The following is a 23316-nucleotide window of genomic DNA, read 5'->3' as shown; positions in this document are numbered from 1 at the left end:
CACTTTCCTTGACTGAAATCTCAATATTTTGATGTATATTAATCTATTTATTAATGATTCAGTGCACAGTCCTTATTTAATCATGCCAATGGACTGGGTTATTGGTCGATTCCCAAATTGAAACAATGTGTTAACCCAGAAAAAACCAACAAATGGTATACAATCAACAATTGTATTACACAATAAACTAGGTTTACGAATCAATACAAATTACTGCAATTACAATGGCCTTGTTTGTGTTGCTTTCAGTGTGGCTGATAGGGTCAAGTCACCTGGCTCGGGCCCAACGCTGCCTGGCAGAGAGCCGTTCTGTCTGGCCTTCCGACTACTGGAAGGCTCGTGGTGGGATGCTGTACATGTGGCACGAACTCATGACCCTGGTGGAGCGACAGAGCGTACTTATACATCTGGGCTCCAACGACATCTGCAAGAGGAAGGCCAGCCAGCTGTACCATCCATTTTGCCATGTTGCGGTTCACTTGCTAATCCTCAGACCACCATCCTTTGGTCAGACATGCTGCCAAGGTGGCACTGGCATGGAGCCAATTGCTACGATGCGGTTGAAATGGACAGGAAGAAGGTCAACAGACGGTTGGGCAACCATGTTAGGGAGCTTGGGGGTGCACATTCAGCATCCAAAGATTTGTGCTGGGGACAGTTCCCTCTGTGTCTGGGACGGAGTGCACCTATCAGTCAAAGGACTGCACATTTTCACTATCTCAATCCGCAAATCCCTGATGCCAATGTAAGTAGTAGATAAACAAGTATGTAACACCTATTCTTTCGTCTGTGGCTAGTTAGGGGGTACCTCATGGTTTTCGGTGTGGGCTTAGCACATGCGTGCTATTGGCGTGGTTCTTATGGGCTACCAATGTAAATACTTACTTAATCACCAAGTAATCTTCAAAATTATCAGGTCCCTGCTCTTGAGCAGGAATCTGTTCAGTCCCTCTGCTTCTAAGCGGATGGGAACCCTTTGGCTTAACTTAATTCATGTCTGCTTTTCAGCAGAAACTTAGTATTTTGCTGCTGGCAACATAGTTGCCCATTGTTGCTGCTGCTACTGCTACTGCTTGGTGGTAACTCAAGTTGCCAAATATAAGTCATTCTAATAATAGCTTAGGGCAGCCCACAAGTCCTGCTACACCTGTGATCGAGAACCCAACATATGCCTTTTTTATTTCTCTTGCCTTGTCAACTTTGACAAGGCAGGTTACTTTGCATGGGGTGATTCAATAATATCTTCCTCAACACTGCTGACATCATATAAAACTACATTCCTGAAAACTTATTGTCCAAATGCAATGAACTTCTATTGGATGTCAACAGAAACAATGTAATACAGTTACAATCATTGTTTAACTATTACTTGCAGTGCCATATAATAACTGCTTCTCATTTAGCTAAACATAGCAGTTCAGTGAACAAAAAAATGACAGCAATGTCAAATATGTTCCATGGGTGACTATGCTTGTAAAAGGCGACAAATGGTTTCATGTGGTCAAGCTCGCTGACTTGGTTGATGAATGTCATCGTTCCCAATTGCGTAGATCCATGCTCATGATGTCAACCACATCATGGTTGATAGTCTGGTCCAGCCTCGATTATTAAAAAAACGCCTTCATATAGCTGGAGTATTGCTGAGTGTCCTTGAACAACAAGCAAAATCATACACGTAAATGGATTAGCCACACATTATCAGGAATCAACATGTGCACACAATCAGAAGACAACATCTGCCGGTATTATTGCTCTAGAATTATACCTATGATAATTCCGCGATATTTCAAATTTATAAATAATTATGCGCTTGACATTTTCCAAAAGAAGACAAAATTGTATGACAGTATACCTGAGAATGGACAAATCAGCACACAAGGATGCGAGAAGCAGCAGAGCCAGGCGTGTTCTGTGTGTTTCTGTTCTGTTTGTTGGAAAAACTTTTGCTGCACATAACTGTTTTGACCTTTCTTCCCCATTGAGGAAAGATGGCCTCTCTAATTATTTTATATTTATTGCCTATATTATCACTGTCAGCATTACAGTAAGCAACCTTGATATGGTTTCGTATTTAATATGATAAGCATTAAAACACATACAATAGACGTGTACGATATTATTCTGGTCGTATTTGTATTCCTTGTGATCATGACTGAAAGTGGTTGATCCTTGTACATAATTAGTACTAGACACGGATAATTTTTATAGTTAACGAGATACGAAATCAAAACCAATTAAAGGAACCTTGGCATTCTATGTCATCAAAACCAGTCACCAAAATCCGGAAGCTTGTGTGAAAATATTTAACTAGCGAAGAAGGTGCATCTGACTGTTGTAGGTTTCAGTTGTCCGTCTCAGCGAGGCAAGGGAGTCATTTGACAGTAAAAGTCCAGTTTAAACCATTGCCGAACTACGCTAGAATTTCTGGGCGCGACAGTAGCGTAACCGGTGGCTTTTGCGAGTTATGTCCCTTCTATGTACCTCCTATTGACCAGTCATATTCCACCTCTCATATTACTTGCATTTGCTTCAAACAAAATGGTGGCGTTCAGTCAAGACGATCTGATCGATGATCAAAATCTATATTGTGATTAAACGGGTCTTACTTCGCATAGTGCATCAAATCCTCTTAGAACCTTGATTAAAAACATGAAACGACTTGGAAATATCTGCTCACGCCGAGTTTGCGGTACACATGCTTTGTAAATCCTGCAATTGGTCGAAATCTGCACGGCAGTTAATGAACCGGATGTCGATTTTGTCAGGCGATTTTGATTGGACGATGCATAGACACGTTAGTGCGGCAAGGGTGGAAACTAGAGTTCCATAGCCAGCTTACTCAATTGCCTCGGGAAGATTTCAGTTGTCCAGAGTTGGTCGTGTTTCTCACATGTAAATAACTTTCTTTATCCCGAAATCGGAGATTTTGACATGCCGTCTTAACCCTCTAGTCCACCCAGTACATATTTCTATATCACAGAAGTAAGTCTTCAAGTGTTGTCTTTTCTTAAGGAAAGCACTTGCATATTTGACTAGTTACGGTTTAGAATAAGTCCAAATAACCTTTGCTTATCGTACGAAGCCAAACTATAATGCATTTTGTATGCACTGCTGCAAACGACCACAGACTACTGATAGGTAGCTAAGGCCGGGATGAAAACAGCTCTCCGTTCCGACGACTAGATGGAATGAGTGTTTCTTCACAACTATTGATTGGGTGTCATCGTCTCCCGACTGCGTGGAAGTTGCTTTAAATATACATTATTGGTTTGTCCTCCTAGCCATTACTCTATTACACACATACTGCATGTAAAGCTGGAATAGTTGTGGTGTTATACAACAACCACAGATGTTTTAATATGAATTACATTTCTGTCGTCCCCCACCGTAATATAGCTGGCATATAGCTGAAAGCGTTGTAAAACTATACTCGACCCGTGAAGATCCGGGTTAGAATCTATCTTCAGCAACCCATACCTGCTGTAAAAGGCGACTATGCTTGTCGTAAGAGGCAACGAACGGGATCAGGTAGTCGTAAAACCACTCACACACTCAAAATGAATTAGCTCTACATAATCAGGAATCATCATGCATTAAATATGCATATATTCAGAAGATCTGCTAATATTACGGTTCAATAATTATGCATAAATGATGTTTCCGTTCAAATGATTATGTATTTGAATTTTTCAACAACAGACAATTATATTTTATTACAGCAAACCGGAGAATGGACAATTCAAGACGGATGTTTGAACCAGCAGAGCAAGGCGTTTTCTGTGTGTTGCTGTTCTGTTTATTGGAAACACTTTTGCCTTTTTCTGCATATCGCTCTTGGGACCTTTCAACCCCCGTTGAGGTGAGATTGCCTTTCCAATTAAACGTATATTCATTGTCTTTATTATAACTGTCACCATTAGTATTAATATATATACGGAGTGTTCGAAATAAACGTACAGTGTAGGCCCCAGGACGACAGATTTGTTCTCGGGCTGATAGTTCTAAATGTCAGCAGGGCCTTACGGCCTCCGGTTTATTTTAAACTGAAAACATACTAAATGAATCATAATACTAAGATTGTTCGGTGAAACAGGGCCCAGCTTCACAATCCCCCGCTCTTAACTCTTTCAACTCCGTTGCCACGTCAAAATAGTATGTAGCTCCATGAATCTATCTGTCATATGATTCATTTATTTACAAATAATACAGAATTTATTTCGTATAGTCTGGCAGTACAGATGATTGGCAGCGATCCCCATTGCTTGGATCGATGCTCATGGTGTCAATCACTGGATTGTCTGGTCCAGACTCGATTATTACATGTCATGTCAACATTTTTAATCGAAATTATTTAATGAACTTGCAACTGGCCATTACGACATCGTCTTTTGTTGGTTACCCAGCCATGTTGTAATCATTGGAAACATAATGGCTGATGCTGCTAAAGCAGCAATAAACAAATCTGTGACACCACTTTTGCTCCCATTCACTGATTAAAAGCCAGTGATTAGATCCTGTATCCGAGATCTGATGCAAAAGAAGTGGGACCCCCAAGTAGGTATAAATATATTACATGAAACAAAACCAGCTAGTGTTACACCTACATGTACTTGGGTTGTCAGTTCAGATTTGAAGAGGTCATAATACGACGATGTCGTATTGGCCATAGCAGGTATACATATGAATATTTATTGAAAAGTGAGGATCCTCCATTAGTATACCTTGTGATGAGAGAATCACGGTCAAGCATGATTTAACCATCACAAGGGATAAATATTTCATATAATCTTCAATTAAGGATCTTTTCAATAGTATCAAATCTCATTTAATTAGAGGGTTTTTACAAGAAATTGAACCTTTTGATAAATTTTGGATTGTGTAGATAACTATATTTTATATTAGTTATGTATAATTTGTAACTTAGATGGTAAGTGACTGTATCCTAAAAGGGGGTTGAAGTAGCGTAAAATTATTGTCCCCCTGAGAGGATGTGTAAGACCACATCATTCATTTAAACATTTATTCACACCTCAGTTTTAAACGTAGTATATTTGTTTATTTTAACTGATGGCTTAAATGCGTAACATCACCAGCAGCTGAAGGGATGATGCAAATCCTGCTGGGGAACCGTGCATGTAGCAGAAGTATTGTAAATCCCCAGTCTCTAGTAAGGTGGCCTAACTTTGGTTGCTGGTGATCTGTAGCCCATTTTTATATTGTATAATATATAGGAAGAAAAACCTGTCAGCCATGGACAGTATAAGAACTAGAGGATCGCAGTTTCGATTTTATATAGTCTCGTAACGATATTAATGCCGATGTGACGTTAAATTTTATCTCACTCACTCACCCCTCCGCCTCTGACCATCCAATCGCCTTCTCGACTCGGTCACGCCCTCCGTTACCATTCTAAATAAGCAGACAACATCCGGGTTGTGTTTTTACCTTGTGTCATAAACAAGGAGTCCTCAGAGCATGCTCAAGCCGAGTGTGAGTTGTGCTCAGCTCAGTACGGACTCAAGATGTTTTATAAGAGATGCTTGAGTACAAATCTGAACTAAGTACGAATTTTAGAATGAAATATCTCTATCACCTCGGGATGTGGTCAAACACTTTCTAAATCATGAAGTTAGAGATCTCTACATGTCGTCTTAACCCTCTTGTCTACCCTTTACATCATTCTATATCACAGATGTAACTATTCAAACGGGTCTGTTGTATTAAAGTCCTGGTGTGTTGGATTCCGACCCCGTGGGCATTCAGAGCTAGAATAAGTCCCAAAATACCTTTGCTTATTGTACCACGCGAAACTGTCATACTCAAAGCTGCAAACAACAGAAAACCCAACTGATCATGCATTGAATATGTGCACATTCAGAGGACAACATCTGCCGGAATCATGTTCAACTATCATACGTATATTTTTTTTCCGCGATATTGCGTTTGTAATTGACTTATTATTCTCTTGCATTTACGTTTCATATTTGATTGATTAACCATTCAAAATTTTCAACAACAGACAATTATAATCTATGACAGCAAACCTGAGAATGGACAATTCAAGTCACGCGGACGTTGGAACCAGCAGAGCAAGGCGTCTTCTGTGTTTTGCTGTGCTGTTTATTGGAAACACTTTTGCCTCTTGCTGCATATCGCTTTTGGGACCTTTCTTCCCCGTTGAGGTAAGATTGCCTTTCCAATGAAATGCATATTCATTGCCTTGATTACCACTGTCACAGTAAGCGACCTTCATTGGTATCGCTTGTATTGTGATAAGTATTGAACCATATACAATCCACGTGTATGCAATTATTCTAGTCCTTTTTGTATTTCTTGTGATCATGACTGAAAGTGTTCGGTCCTTGTACATAATGAGGACTATTTGACACGGATACATATGATTTGTATTGCGAACAAGATACGAAATAAATACCATTTTAAGTACTCTTGTCATTTATGTCATCAAAACCAGTCACCAATATCTGGAAGCTTATGTGAATGTTTCAGGCAGCGAAGAAAGGTGCATCTAAGACAGTTGTAGGTTTCATATTCAGTTGTCCGGAGTTGGTCGTGTTTCTCACATCACCGCTTTTTGGAGCCCTGGTAAAAGACTTTCTTTACCCTGAACTTACAGATCTCGACATGTCCTCTTAATCCACTTGTTCGTAGATGTAAATATTCAAATGGTGTCTTTTTTTACAAAAAGTCTTGTCATGTTGCATTTGGATCCCGTACGCTTTATGGTTTGGAATAAGTCCTCAATAACCTACGCTTAATTATTTATGCATGTTTACTACAACAGTGCATTTTGTATGCACAGCTGCAACCGACATATAATACTGCTGACTATGTTGTTTGCGCGTCGACGATTCTTTTAATGTACATGATAGGTTTGTCCTCATGACTGTATTACCTACATGCTCCGTGTACAGCTGGAATAGTTCTAGCGTAAACAACAACCAACAGGCACTAAGATGTTAACTTTAATAGAGAAAGAGGGGGGAGGGGTCATGTCAATAGCCGCCTTTAATTTATTACCTTTCTGTGAGACATACTACTTGTGTCGAGTTTGTGAAGCACATGGTTGAATGAGACCCAAACTTCTCATTATTCCGTGTCGATTTCAGCTGTCCGAGATCAGCCCCCGTTTCATGTGCGTCAGCGGATTATGGGTGTTTAGTAGCTGCGTGATATTATTCGGGTGAGTTATCTTGGAGTGTCTGCCATGTAAGCAAATATAAACAGTCACTTTTACAAATATTCCACTGTAGATCACAACACGAATTTGTCCAAAATGGTTTGTAATTCATAAATTTGCGATAAACCACAGTATTGAAAAAGTTTGAAGTTGAAAATATTATTGAAATATATTCATTTGACACACAGACAATGTACGTATGTATATTTCGTCTCCATCTAAGTAGAGCAACATATATTGCCTAGAATACTTATCATAATCGTCAAAACGTAACTTCTGTTGTGCATGTTCAACATCGAAATGATCTGATTTATTGACCTCCAAATATAGAAAATGATAAAGACTATGAATTACACTGGAAATGTTGTTGTAATAAATGATCCGCCAAAAGAAAAGATTTAAAAAGGTTTTTAGTAAAACTATTGACATTGATCTTCAAAAATTCAAAACTGATCTACAGCTTTGACCCTCCGTTCGCATGTACTACTATATTAGGTGTTGCTCCATGTTATTGGTGTTGCTAAGATAGTAGTTCAAGACGTGGATAAACACCAGATCTGAATTGCAATCGTTTGATACAAACAAGAAATATGATCATGTTTCATTGTGTATCGTCAGTAAGGCATCAGGAAACTTTCAGATATATTTTTTCAAATACACAGTCGATTGAATGATTCCGATTATATATCATTTGCATGTGTTTATGAATCACTATCAAATAGTGATGTAACTAAGTGTTCGCGACCCTTGAAGATTGCTTGCCGTAAAAGGCGACTATGCTTGCCTCCCGTTAGTCGCCTCTTACAACAAGCATAGTCGCTTTCTACGGCACACATGGTTTGCTGAAGACCTATTCTACCCTGTGCCATTTCTCCAATTTCACATTATTGATAGTCAGTGCGAGAGCTGTCTGTCCATTCACTGGTTCTCTGCCATACTGTCAGCTTAACGGTCTGAGGTAGATATGGGCAGTTTCTACCATGTCTCGCTGACTGCACCTACGAAGACAAGGGGAGGACGTCCAATCATTGAGATACCACCACGCACTGTTAGTGGTGGGTAAAACTTCAGAAGCATTTACACGGATCATTTTCACAGATGTCCTGTAGAACTGAAACACGGGGTCATCTACAAACATCACAATATTCAGTGACTTGACCAGTACACCATGCTTTTCTCCATATGTGGGTCGCCCCATTGGGATTTCGAGTTGAAATAGGTCTATGAAACTCACATGTAGTTTTATAACCATTTATAACCGGTTTATTTTGTCAAATTCTGATATGTTCACGACCTGACAAGCTGTCGTCTGTTGACGCGCTTGACTAACTGTAACAACAAGGGATATGACTCGACAGATGACCAAATTGTCGACCCGTGAAGGTCCGGGGTATAATAGGTCTTCATCAACAAATGCTAGCCGTAAAAGGCGACTATGCTTGTCGTAAGAGGCATGGTCAGGCTCACTGACTTGGTTGATGCTTGTATCCAAATTGCCTGGATCAATGCTCATGATGTCAATCACTGGATTATCTGGTCCAGACTCAATTACTTACAGACCGCCGTCATATAGCTGAAATATTGCTGAGTGCTCCGTTAAACAACAAACAAACAAAACAAAATTCTCATGGATGAAAACTGCGTCTTTCGTTTATAATAATTATTCCGGATATATGGGCACAATAAACCTGCCATGATTTGAAAATTGCACATGAGTACGTCATCTAAAACCTGCATTTACTATGGATTGTACATCTATATGTGTACATCCTTGCATTGTACATAGTACATCAGCACATTATAAAAATACCTACAGTTTTTTGTAGATTGTGTATCAGTACATGTTATCTCTTTACCAGCTATGTATTTTTCACTAATATTGTTCACTGTAGTTACAAAGTGCATTGATGCCATCGATCAACCTGTATTGTAGATGATACAAACGTACAAGTACCTGCGGTGTTTTGAAAATGATACTAAATGCTTACTTATTCCTGTGGCTGCTACATGTCATCGATCAATTGCGAGGATCGATTCTCATGATATTAATCACTGGATTGTCTGGTCCAGACTCGATTATTTACAGACCGCCGTCATATAGCTGGATTATTGCTGAGTGCGGTGTTAAACAACAAACCAACCAACCAACAAACCAGCCTGTGGCTGCTACGTATTGTAGATGGTACGATACTGTAGATGATGCTGATACATACTACATACATTGCTATTGAAGATGGTTGTCCAAATCGCCACCAGGATGGATCTTCATTGGCCTGTGTTTTGCTACTAGAGTGGTGGAGGCTCTAGGAACCGCCAGCTACATGACGTCATGTTTGACAATTGCAGCGGGACTTTTCCCAGACAGGAAACCTACGATATATGTAAGTTTGTGAATGCTTCTTTGCGATTATTCTTTCGAAACGAAGTGGAAGGGGGATTTAGGAGGGGTGCCGTCCGTCCGTCCATCTTTCCGTCCTTCCGTCCGTCACATTTCGTTTCCGGAGAAGAACACAAAAACCCTGAGAGCTATTTTAACCAAACTTGACACGTAGATAGGTCTAGCGGTGAACTGGTGCCTTTTGATAGTTTGGGATTTTTACAAAAAAAATATTTTTCGAGTTTCAATGGCAAAGACTTTGACTTACACTGAAAATCACCAAACTTGGCACAGATCTTGAAAACCATACACTATTTCTTCCAAACTTGGCATATACATAGGTCTAGTGGTAAACTGGTGCCTTTTGATAGTTTGGGAGTTTTTACAAATGTTTCCTTAGCAAGAGCATAACTCGGAAACCGTTTACATAATCTACAAAAACATATACGCAGGGTTGTCTAAGACCGTTGCCATAATTACCTAATTAAGATGTACAACACTTGACAAAGGAACTTGGTCAAGGTATATGGTGAATTATCGTGAAAACACAATTTACAAGTGGCACCCGAACCAGCCTACGTCATCGCAGTGCATGGTGGTAACAAGAACAGTGGCACCTGAACCAGCCTACTTCCTCACAGTGGGTACCAGTAACATGAACAGGGGCACCCGAACCAGCCTATTTCCTCACAGTGCATGGTGGTAACAAGAACAGTGGCACCTGAACCAGCCTACTTCCTCACAGTGGGTACCAGTAACATGAACAGTGGCACCTGAACCAGCCTACTTCCTCACAGTGGGTACCAGTAACATGAACAGGAGCACCTGAACCAGCCTACTTCCTCGCAGTGTAAGTTTGTTACGTTGGTGTGCTTGATGTTTTGTGTTTCACAGAAAAACACATCAATGATAACAGTGAAAGAGACAGGATATCAGGTCTATCCAGGAGACACTACACATGGTATTGCTGTGTATGTTTCAACAAGTTTCAAGAACAGTGTCCAGCTATGTGATGTAATGTCATCTCGCAGTATTGAAAACATTGCCTTTCTTGTTGGCAAGTTCTGCATTGCTTGTGTGCATGTTCCTCCAAAAGTGTCATGGACATGGTTGTCACATTCACTTACTCATTTCATGCAGAAACTTCAGGATCTCTCCAAGCAGCATGAATGTGAACATGTCCTAGTTACCTGGGATTTCAACTGTGATCTGAGTAAAAATCTAAAACTTGAAGATTTCTTTAATGTGCGGAAAATGACTCAACTCATTCACTCTCCAACTCACTGTCTTGGACCTACACTGGACCTGTTGTTTACTGATCATGCCAGTGCTGTAGCATTCCAGACTCCAGTCTACAACTCAGATCATCAGATGATTGGTGCTGTACTTCTCAGTACACCTCGTGATGACCCCTGCTCTCATTGATCTAAGTAAGAACTCCCTTACTTCTCTGATTATTGTTTCAGTAATAACACAACTCATTACTAATACAGTTACACATTCTATCATAAATACTGCAGATGGCAAAACAACACCAGTTTATAGTGCTACAATTACGCCATTTACAAAAAGGTTCAGTGAACATAGTTCACAAGAGCTAATGCATTGCACACAACCGGACATGTTATGGCGGGGGATATGAGTATTTCATGCTTGTTCTTTCAATGCGACGTTTTTGGCACAGCGCTTTTATTAATCAAATGTTTGCTTTATAAAGCTATTAACATCTGTACCCAAGCGTCACATAGCAAGAAGTAAAGTTGAAATTAATAAGCCAGCCTTGACCATCTGTTGCCATGGATGTGGTGTTTACAAAGAGACGTGTTTAAACAATAGAGCAGAGTCGCTTTATCCTCGATATATCACGACAAGTCAGTATGGTGTCGGGGCTAAGTGCGACAGGCCATTGAGGTTTACCATACTAATACGAGCATATTTTCATATGTATTGTGATCGGAATAAATGACCATAGTCTGAAATTCTACTATGCATCCTGCCACGGTAAAACAACCCAAATCTGCACAGCTGATGGCGACACTTTAACCTCAAAACAGGAGACACCTTAATAAGGGAAGATTCTCTGTGTGCCTTTTCACAAGAGCGTAGGTCTGCACAACAATATGAACAGTTACATTATGTCTGCTGTAGTAGGACAACGGAGGATACGGTAAAAGTGTTTTATTTGCTGGGAATGTAATACTATGTTTATTTCGTTTCCAGAGTCTTCTAGAGATCGGGGTTACCGTTGGTTTCGCTGTTGGACCAGCCATTGGGGGCTTTCTTTTCGAGGTATATGTAGGCTAAATGTCAATCCAGCGATGTAGTCAAAGAGCAAATATTCAAAAGGAACCTAGATGTTTAGTAACGTAGCACACTCAGTATTCCAAAGACTTGACTCCACAAGACCTGAGAGTTCCTCATATTCCCCGAGTTGGGCCATACTGAGTTGGTAACTTTGGGAAAACTTCAGCTATCTCACCCTGTAAGTGCATGGAATCCTATAAGGGCAGAGAACAGTGTGGGACCTTGTTGGTCTGCAACTTGAAATAATGGTTAATGGCATAGCTTGTCGTTTGCACAAGAAATAATGCCCTCTCCTTTCTTTGAAACAAGGATAACAACCTGTTCCATGACAATCTGTCCACACTTGACAAAATGGTTTACCTGAACGACTCACTGAGTTATTGCCTTTTTATGTACTATATGAACCAGACAATCCAGTAACTGACATTGTGAGCATCGATCTGCGAAACTGAGATACACTGACATGCACCAACCAAGTCAGCGAGCCTGACCAGCCAATCTCGTTTGTCGCCTCTTATGATTAAGACCAGTTCTAACCCAGATCGGGGCGGTCGGTTAGCCTACTGGTTAAAGCGTTTGCTTGTCACGCCGAAGACCCGGGTTCGATTCCCGACATGGGTACAATGTGTGAAGCCCATTTCTGGTGTCCCCCGCCGTGATATTGCTGGAATATTGCTAAAAGCGGCGTAAAACCAAAGTCACTCACTCACTCACTCTAACCCAGATCTTCACGGGTTCCTCCTTTACATAATCATGTTAGGTTGACTGTGTGTGCCTTTTTTTGTTTCTTCAATGGTTTGCTTCTTCATTACCGTCTACTGCCTTTTGAACAAATGCCTTCGGTACAATATGTCTGGGATAGCAACACCATTGTCTTCTGCCTGGTTTTACAATTCAGTGTCAGACTTTTATCAAGCATCATACCTGTACCTGGCACTATGGCCCATGATTTCTAGGATAGTTGCTACCTGTTTGGAACCTGTGCTATGTCTCATTGCCATAACTGATAATATATCGTTATACATGCATTTACAAGTCCAATCAACTTTGTTCAGACCAAGTTAGAAGCAGTGGCTCCTTTGTAAACGTTTCATCGCTACAAGAATGTGAATGATAAATACAATTTTTCTTTGCAAATGCAACATTGTGTGCGCTGGTACACGTACGATAACAGTTCGGATGTGAAGAACAGAAATCATTAGCAAATCTGTTTAAGCCAGCACAGGCCAAAGTCGCCCATGAACTTAATCCTTTCTGTCTGTGAAAGTCCCATAAAATGTTCCATAAACAATACCTGTAGCCTTGCTCTGCTTTGCTTTGTCTTTGCTTTCTGTATGGCATATTATACATGTTCTCCAAAGTGTTTTCTTGGCATGTGTTTTGTCTTAGAAGATCAAGAACTGCCTCATTCCAAATGTCACTTGTCATGGACTGAAAACATGGACAAAATGACTGCTAGAGAAAACATATTTTAAAAATTCAAAGAAGAGAACACAAGAGATTTATCTATCTTGTTAAACAGACGATGGTTGTGAACCTGTTTAAGTAATCTCATATTTCAGGAAGTTTGTGCTATTAAATAAATAAATGCGTTCTCTGGTTATCGGATCCAAGTAAATTCACCTTTAATAATAATTTGGTATATATAGTCTGACTCTATAATATCGCAGTATCGGAAAAATATCGTCATCCATACCCCCTGTCGACTGTTTACTTATGCAAATCTAAGCACACCATTTCATGGCTTGATCGAATCCAGTACTCGTTGCCGAATGTTGCGTCTACTCGTATGTAAACCTATAAACTCTTTTATAGTAGTTTCTGGAATGTTTTGAAGTGGCTTTACCCGGATCTCAATTCGAAATTGAACAGAATCTGTTTGTTTCGAGGACCCCACCTTGGTCACACATTCCACACATTTGATTCCACGAAAAAGTGATACCGCTATAAATATGGAGCTGACCCCCTTGCAACTGACTCGCTGAAGACAATCAGCATCGAACAATACTAATTGATGTCTCATAATAGTTAAACAAATAACAAAAAAATATTTTTCGTATCTCGTATTTAATAGGTCAGTAAGCATACGCCATTACGATCCATCATAAATGAACATCCGCGATAATATAACGTGCCACACTGTATATATACTCACAATGTACACCTTGCCTGTGACTGTGTACTTCATTGTGGTCATCGGCCATTGAAAATCTTGAAATGTGTGTGTGATATGATTAGCGTATATGCAAAGACGATTCTTAACCAAGCGAGTGTGTTACCACATTAAAAGTGTTTGTTTTATATGTTCAATTAATTGTGCTTCTGTTTAGGATTATCTTTACAAGCAGTCTTACATTCCAGTTCAATAATTTAGAGAATTTCAACAACCATGTTAACATACCATTTGTGTGACCGCTAAAACGTAAACACTAAAATACCCAGCTGAAATGCTTACCTATAAAGAAATAATACCACAATTTGACAGTACAACAGCAATACAATTCTTGTGAAGACATTACCCAGCCATGACCTTTGAAACCATCCGATTACTGGGTTTGCTATGTTGACGGATGCCATTTCCAAGACTGAGGACATTTGACTCATTTCAGGACACAGTAACAACATAAGCTGTATTGTATTGTGTTATATTGTATTGTAATATATTATTCGTAGATGATATATATCAACAATTTGCCTGGACCATAACGTGATGATACTTGCAGTGTGGAGGGTACGCTATGCCGTTCTGGACCCTGGGAGGATGTTTGTTCATCGTTGGTGTCGCTACTCTCATTTTCCTACAACAAAACGAACACCACGGTAGGTTTTATTGTTCATCACAAATCCTTACTAAGCTACAAGAGGCAGAATTGGAAATTCAAAATGAAAAGGAAAGACATGCGATAGAATTCCAAAGAGAAAGAGAGGAGGTAGAGATAATTTAGATTGAGTGAATTGGAAAACAATCTCAAAATGATCAAAATACTTTCAATGTCACTCTAAACTTTAAACCGATTAATCAATCGTTTTTAGGAAAACGACGTTTACAATTTTTTGTCTTATGTTGAAAACGAATTTGAAATGGCCAAAAGAGCATTGGGTAGTCTCATTACTAAGTTCATCTCTGTTTATTGCAGTCTTCTGTCTTTGGATTTTATTAAGTTTCCTCTTTTTCCAGTGACTGATGTTGCTGTGGAGAAACTTGTTTTGTTGCCAGAAAATATAGTGGTCACACATATATAGTGTAGACAAAGATACTGTTGAGATTTTACGACCCATAGCCACCAGCATAAAAGAACACAAGACAAATCTGACAAGATATCTGCCCTCTCGGAACATCTCATTAAAAATCTTGTCCATCGTGTTGGTCCCAGCCTGAAACTGGTCAGGGTATGAGTATATGTTGACAAACATGGGCTCTTTATTCATATTTACAGAAGTCAATCAATTGAGAAAACTTTTATTGTTAAGGCTTGAAAAGGTTTTTACCATGGTTGGCTTAAGGAAAGTATTTCAGCCATGATCAAGGGTTACAAGAGTGCCTTGAGAGCACAACATCCCGCGCATGAATTTTTTTAACGAGTTTATATTTTCTTTGTATTTTTCATGAAGCTCCGTAAAACAGGGGCAGTTACTCTGTCAAAATTTGTCAAAATGAAACGGGACTGCGATATGCGTATCATCAACATGTCGACATCTTGTGTGTAGAGCGTCAGGGATATTCTCTGGAAACTGTAGGAGGAGTTGATTTCACAAGCTTAGTACCCTCTCTAACAATTAGGCAAATGAAGCTCCGTAAAACAGGGGCAGTAACTCTGGCGAAATTAGTCGAAATGAAACGGGACTGCGATATGCGTATCATCAATATGTCGACATCTTGTGTGTAGAGTGTCAGGGATATTCTCTAGAAACTGTAGGAGGAGTTGATTTCACAAGCTTAGTACCCTCTCTCACAATTAGGCAAATGAAGCTCCGTAAAACAGGGGCAGTTACTCTGTCAGAATTAGTCGAAATGAAACGTGACTGCGATATGAATATCATCAACATCTTGATATCTTGTGTGTAGAGTGTCAGGGATATTCTGTGGAAACTGTAGGAGGAGTTGATTTTACAAGCTTAGTACCTCTCTCACAATAAGGCAAATGAAGCTCCGTAAAACAGGGGCAGTAACTCTGTCAAAATTAGTCGAAATGAAACGGGACTGCGATATGCGTATCATCAACATGTCGACATCTTGTGTGTAGAGCGTCAGGGATATTCTCTAGAAACTGTAGGAGGAATTGATTTCACAAGCTTAGTACCCTCTCTCTCAATAAGGCAAATGAAGCTCCGTAAAACAGGGGCAGTGACTCTGTCAAAATTTGTCGAAATGAAACGGGACTGCGATATGCGTATCATCAACATGTCGACATCTTGTGTGTAGAGTGTCGGGGATATTCTCTAAAAGCTGGAGGAGGAGTTGATTTCACAAGCTTAGTACCTCTCTCACAATAAGGCAAATGAAGCTCCGTAAAACAGGGGCAGTAATTCTGCCAAAATTAGTCGAAATGAAAAGGGACTGCGATATGAATATCATTAACATGTTGATATCTTGTGCGTAGAGTGTCAGGGATATTCTCTAGAAACTGTAGGAGGAATTGATTTCACAAGCTTAGTACCCTCTCTCTCAATAAGGCAAATGAAGCTCCGTAAAACAGGGGCAGTGACTCTGTCAAAATTTGTCGAAATGAAACGGGACTGCGATATGCGTATCATCAACATGTCGACATCTTGTGTGTAGAGTGTCAGGGATATTCTGTGGAAACTGTAGGAGCAGTTGATTTCACAAGCTTAGTACCCTCTCTCCCAATTAGGCAAATGAACCTCCGTAAAACAGGGGCAGTAACTCTGTCAAAATTTGTCAAAATGAAACGGGACTGCGATATGCGTATCATCAACATGTCGACATCTTGTGTGAAGAGTGTCAGGGATATTCTGTGGAAACTGTAGGAGCAGTTGATTTCACAAGCTTAGTACCCTCTCTCCCAATTAGGCAAATGAACCTCCGTAAAACAGGGGCAGTAACTCTGTCAAAATTTGTCAAAATGAAACGGGACTGCGATATGCGTATCATCAACATGTCGACATCTTGTGTGTAGAGTGTCAGAGATATTGTCTGGAAACTGTAGGAGGAGTTGATTTCACAAGCTTAGTACCCTCTCTTACAATTAGGCAAATGAAGCTCCGTAAAACAGGGGCAGTTACTCTGTTAAAATTAGTCGAAATGAAACGGGACTGCGATATGCATATTATCAACATGTCGACATCTTGTGTGTAGAGTGTCGGGGATATTCTCTGGAAACTGTAGGAGGAGTTGATTTCACAAGCTTAGTACCCTCTCTTACAATTAGGCAAATGAAGCTCCGTAAAACAGGGGCAGTAACTCTGTCAAAATTAGTCGAAATGAAACGGGACTGCGATATGCGTATCATCAACATGTCGACATCTTGTGTGCAGAGTGTCAGGGATATTCTGTGGAAACTAGGAGGAGTTGATTTCACAAGCATAGTACCCTCTGTGGGACAGACAGACGGACGGACGGACGGACTGCGCCACGACATAATCCATTTGAATTTGTCCATTTGGTTCCGAATGTACTTGGTGATACACACTCAGTTTTTAGTCACGACATAGATGTAGGTGATGCATTTCCTGTGAAACAGAATCACTATCACCTAAGCCCACTCAAGTGGGGCATCACCAGAAAGATGTGAAATATATGCTGGAGAATGACATCATCACACCAAGCGACAGTGAGTCGACTTCAAAGTGCATTCTACTATAAAATCCAATACTCAATATCCAAACACCTACTGATGTTGTCTCGACTTGACAATTTGACGACTTGTGAACCCATTGTCTAAAACCTATTGTTCTCCATGTCAAGAATTGCTGAATGTGTTTCTCAGAATTGGGCAAGCAAAGTATGACAGTAAATTCGACTGTTTTGAAGGGTTATTATATCAGATACTTACATCTACAACAGTATCACCCATGTAATGGAGATGGGGGCGATCATTTGAAGAGGCTTTGATCGATTGTCCCAGGCACAATTGACTGTAGCTCTTGACAAATATTAACTTGGTCAGGCATATGTTTTGTTCGTAGGTCATGTAGTCAATGTAAGGTACAATCGATTAAAGCCACAGAATAAGCTATTGCAAATGTCCTAGTTGTGACAAACAGAAAAGAATGTATTAGATTTCTAAGTATGGCTTCTTATAACAGAAAATGTCAAAGTTTGTCTGACGTAGTGACACCTCCAACTAAGTTGTCGGCCAAAAAGAAACAATTCGAACCAGCTTTTGAAAGAGTCAATACCATACTAATTCTATAATCTTGAAAGCACCAGATTTTGAGAAACCGCTTAAGCTGGCCAATGATACCTGTGGCACAGGTGCTAGTGGTGTATTGTAACAGGAAGATGCAAACCGCATCTATTGCAACAATTTCTGGTTTAAACTTTGTTTCATTTTGGAAATCTTGTAAAATTTGCTTTGTCTTTCGCCAAACAGAAAACAGTGTAAATATTCAGATGCTCACGTGTTTGCAAAAATGTGTCTTTATTTTCCTTTTTCCTTTCCAGAGCACAGTCAAGTCAGTCCGCAGTCAACATTCTTGTTATTGAGAAGCCCACTGGTTTCTCTTGGAGTTCTATGTTTAACCTGTAACTGCTATGTGTTTACTGTGTGGGTCCCAGGCTTTGCACAACACCTGCAGCAGGTAAGTTGAATGATATACTGTTCTTTAGGTAAAGAGGCGCAATCACTACCTCTTTAGTTATGTTTGTAAATTATGAAGATGTGACCAACTAAAGTGTTGACAAAACAAAAGAATACATCAGAAGCATAAAAAGAAATCGAGAAAATGGATACATTTCCATTTAAATGTATTTTTAAGTTGAATCATTTATCGTACAACAAGCCAAAAGACAACTTTGAGGCAGTGGAGATGCATCAACAAGAAACGATGAAACACATCTGGTATGTTAACTGTTACTTTCCGCTTAGTAACATATGCTTTAAGCCTGATAACACATTCTTGAATGCATCCATTACACCTCCATATCGTGTGTGACATCACTCGGTGTCCAGAAAGACCCTATGCTTCATGGTGACATAAACCTACTAATGACGTCATTGGGTTTGCAGGTCCCAATCCTCCCAAAACATACATTCCAACTCCTGAACATGGCTTCAACAGGTTTAGATGTTGTGTTATGATCCCAGAAATTATCTATCGAGAATCTGGTCTGGTGAGAATAACAGCCAGTGCAGCAAGGGTGCGTTATTGATATTGACAAAATCCTGGACTCTTTGAGCAGTGTGGAGCCTGACATTCCTTGCAGCTGACAACTGGCTGCAGAGTGACATCAATGTAATGTTGGGTGATCAAAACTCCACGGATGTTAACAAGATGTGTCTTCTTTTACCACAAAATACCATCCTACATGATCAGACCACGTCTAAAAGTGTGAACCTCTTGGATGAATCTATTGTCATGCGAAGACCGAGTTACTTCCCTTTTACCATACACGCCACAGATACTTGCAGTTGCCAAGTCTCATCTCATGCGTCTTTGTCAAGTGGAATTTTCAGATGTAAAGCATGTTAAGCATGGTTGTTTATCATAGTCATTGAGTGGATATATATACAAGTGTAGGGTGAAATGCATTTGTGGCAAGATGAGGCATTTTGTATTTTATTATTTTTCATAATTAAAGCGCTCAAGTAGGACGTTGCTCTGTAGTGTGAAGTCAGTTTTATGGAAAACTAGATCCAATGATTCACCTTTCCGTGGTTGTTGTACCCTGGTCTGTAAATGCTAAGAGTGTTAATTCAAGAGTTTTTTCACTTGTGTACAGATATACCTGGCCGTACAGATTTAGCATGTCGTGCTGTAAATTTATGTGATGCTGTGCCTGTGAAACAACATCCCTACCGGGTGAATTTGATCATGAAGCTCTGAAGAAGGAAATTCAATACATGCTGGACAATGACATTATTAAACCAAGTCATAGTGATTAGAGTTCACCTTGCATTCTTGTTGGTTGGTTGGTTGGTTGGTTTGTTGTTTTACACCTTACTCAGCAATATTCCAGGTATATGTCGGTAGTCTGTAACTAATCGAGTCTGGACCAGGCAATCCAGTAATTGATAGCATCGATCAAGGCAATTGGGATCGATGACATGTTTCAACCAAGTCAGCGAGCCTGACCACCCGATCCCGTTAGTCGCCTCTTACGACAAGCATAGACGCCTTTTACGGCAAGCATGGGTTGCTTGCATTCTTGTACTGAAGCATGATGGGTAGTTACAGATGTTGTACAGACAAGAGACGTGTGAACGCTGTTTTTAAATCTGACTCTTACCCAATTCTAAGAATCGATGACTGCATTGACAGAATTGGTCAAGCCAAGTACGTCAGCAAGTTTGACATGTTGAAGGGCAGATTCCACTGACTGACTCCAAATGGACTTGATTTATACAAAGTGATGCCATTTGGGCTCAAGAACGCTCCAGCCACCTTCCAGCGTCTCCTTAAGTACAGCAGTAAATCTCAGACATTACAGCTATTCTTGAGGGTGTCAAAGCCTACGTTGATGATGTCATCAATCATTCCATGGAGTGGGACGAACACCTGAAGAGGATATGTGCCTTCTCCGAGAAACTCACTGAAGCCAAGTTGACTGTAAAATTACAAAGTGAACTTGCACAGGCACATGTACAACTTAGCATTTTTCTATCAGCATATAAAGTTATCACTATCTTCAAACTTTCCTTCCCTGAAAGGTTGGGTTCGGGGTGGGGTTTGTGGAGTGTTATGTGTAATTTATTGTTTAACAAAGATTGTAACTGTATAACATTGTTTCTGTTGAAATTCTGTAGAAGTTCTTTGCATTGTATCTGGACAATGATTAGTTGCGAGAAATGTAGTACTACTTAATGTAAGCAGTGGTGGGGACGTTATTGTATTTAGATGTTAAAAATATCTGTAAACTTACGTAATAGCATGGATGGATGTCAGGCGTTACAGAAACATGTGGAATATTCTGTCATGTTCGACTAATACTGGACTGGTCTGTCACTGTGTAGATATATTTGTTGCTTGTTTGTTGGTTTCACACTAAATTCTTTTACATACAGAATTCTGTGTTGACATATTTTGGGAATCGCAACAGTAACAGTGTTCAAATGCGACGGGTACTGAAACGAGGTGAGACTTGTCTCGTGGTACAAGAATCAGCATATTCACATATCCTATAAATTCATTGATGACAATTTAGTATTTTCTCATTCTAGTTCGGTTTGAAGACAAGCACCATCGGATTGCTGTTTCTCACACTACCTTTGACATATATCACCGTATCTCTAATCTTTAGCTTCCTCATACCACCCAAGGTGAGTCGCACGTACAGCATGTGTTGTTAGTTAGATCTCTTTATGGCTAACACTGGAATACACGTCATATAACGTGCGGTTTTTGGAGAACCGGGGATTGTATACTGCACAGGGATAACTCAATGTAAAGGTTTATATATTGATCCGTTGAAAAGAGAAATAGGTTCAAAGCCCCATCACTTACTCTGTATGGAAATAGTATCATCAATTATAATTATCAGTAGTAGTAGTAGTAGTAGTAGTAGTAGTAGTAGTAGTAGTAGTATTGCAGTAGACTTTGTGTAATCCGACACTCTGTCTAATCCGACAGCCTACCAGCATGCTAAACGCCGTGTAATCCGACATGTCTATTCTGACACTGTTTTGTGGTCCCATGAGCAAATCCACTGTGTGTAATCCGACATTTGGGGTGTTTGACCACCGTGAGCTCTGTTTGCAGATACCTGACATTCCGATCATCTTGACAAGCCTATCGGCGCTGAGTGTTGCAATGCTTCTTTATGGCCCTGCACCCTTCCTGACATTCCTCCCGAGGTAACGAATGATGCTAATTAGGAGATAAACTTACTTAATTTAACATTTTGAGACAAACATACTAAACTTAACATTTTGAGACAAACTTACTAAATTTAACATTTGAAACCTTCGTTCGAAATTCAAAATACCACGGTTAAATCATCAGGTAACCTACACTCTACATTGAAAACACAGTTTGTTTATCTCAATTCTACCATGACTAAATAAAACGCACACTCTTTGGTGTTAGCAAATATATTGAGTGAAGCAGCATGGGTAGACTCCAGTGTTTTGAGTGGGTTGTTGATCTGAACTACGGAATCACCGACAACAGCCTATATACTCAAGCAGTTTGTTTACACCGTAATACGTCACTCGAACATATGACAGGGATTGAAAGCGTATAATCATGGAAATATGGTCAGCTAACATGAGGTGGACACACCTAAAGAAAACTAAGTTTTGCAAGCTTTCGTTCTACATCGCACGTCACCATTATGACGTCCTTTCGCTCATTGTGACGCAACTGATATGACGTCACAGTCGTATACAGATATACGTATACGTGCCAAATTCCAAGCTCTCTCTTGTCCCCAAATACATTCTCTTTAACGATTTCTATTGTGTTTCCTGTACGAATGTATTGCCACACATCCTTTGATTATTGTAGTACCTCAACTTTGGCAACCTGTTATTGTATCATTATTTAAATATGCCTACCGACAAAACTGAAAAAGGTACCTTCTATTAATATTTGCTTCCGCGGTGATGCGGCCGTCAAACCAGCTGTTTCAATCAGAGGAGTTTATTGTGAGTTATTAGCCTCTGATTGACCAATCAGAATCGAGTAATTTCCAAATTCAGTGTAGAATGCCAGCATAATGTGTGCCTTCACCATGGTGACAGATTTTTAATAATATAAACGATGGTCAAATTAAACAACTGCAAATGTCACATTTCGCAATAGCCCTAAGAATTTTTAATATGCAATGCATGCAGAGTAGTGGTTGCGTTGATAAATATTAAACACTATAGCCTAACAATCATCTGTCACATGTATACAATCTGCTCGATATATATGAACAGCATGTAACAAAGTATAAAGGTGCATTTGGTAGAAATATCCCCTGATGTCTATTGACGAACGCAAACGTTTACTCAAAAAAATATGATATCACTGAAATTCAGTTTTACGTTCTCAGAAAATAAACGCAGAAGTTAATAACCAGCATTATGCAACATTTGCCCAGTCACTCAACCTTCACCACCATATCATAACGAGACAGGGGTAAAGGCGCCCAAAGCTGACGCTAATAAACATGAATTGAAATGTAACAGGACGACTCATTTCTGTTTCAGAGCTCTCTGGTTACAGATTTTCTCAACAGTCTGTATGGGATTTTTCACCCTCTTTGTTTACATTGGTGCAATATCGTGTATATTCACCGGCATAAGGTAGAGTTGATCTCATAGATATCCAT

General features: G+C 39.8%; 2 protein-coding genes across 2 annotated transcripts; both read left to right on the top strand.

The window, feature by feature from the left end:
- Nucleotides 1–224: 224 nt before the first annotated feature.
- LOC124112589 lies at nt 225–6170 on the top strand. The gene is made up of 3 exons (XM_046472755.2): nt 225–745; nt 3720–3859; nt 6040–6170. The coding sequence occupies exons 1-2, from the start codon at nt 225–227 to the stop codon at nt 3754–3756; spliced, it is 558 nt and encodes a 185-aa protein (XP_046328711.2). The 3' UTR covers nt 3757–3859; nt 6040–6170.
- On the top strand, nt 6051–23294 carry LOC124112548 (MFS-type transporter SLC18B1-like). Its single transcript, XM_048380805.1, has 10 exons — nt 6051–6182; nt 6508–6603; nt 7128–7201; nt 9432–9579; nt 11796–11864; nt 14603–14699; nt 18505–18641; nt 21221–21319; nt 21759–21853; nt 23195–23294. The coding sequence occupies exons 1-10, from the start codon at nt 6051–6053 to the stop codon at nt 23292–23294; spliced, it is 1047 nt and encodes a 348-aa protein (XP_048236762.1).
- The last annotated feature ends 22 nt before the right edge of the window (nt 23295–23316 follow it).

The sequence above is a fragment of the Haliotis rufescens genome, unplaced genomic scaffold, assembly GCF_023055435.1.
Source record: "Haliotis rufescens isolate VD_foot unplaced genomic scaffold, xgHalRufe1.0.p SCAF_1, whole genome shotgun sequence".
Classification (NCBI taxonomy): Eukaryota; Metazoa; Mollusca; class Gastropoda; order Lepetellida; family Haliotidae; genus Haliotis; species Haliotis rufescens.
Note: the sequence above shows the minus strand (reverse complement) of the source record. Positions and strands in the feature narration are given on the sequence as shown.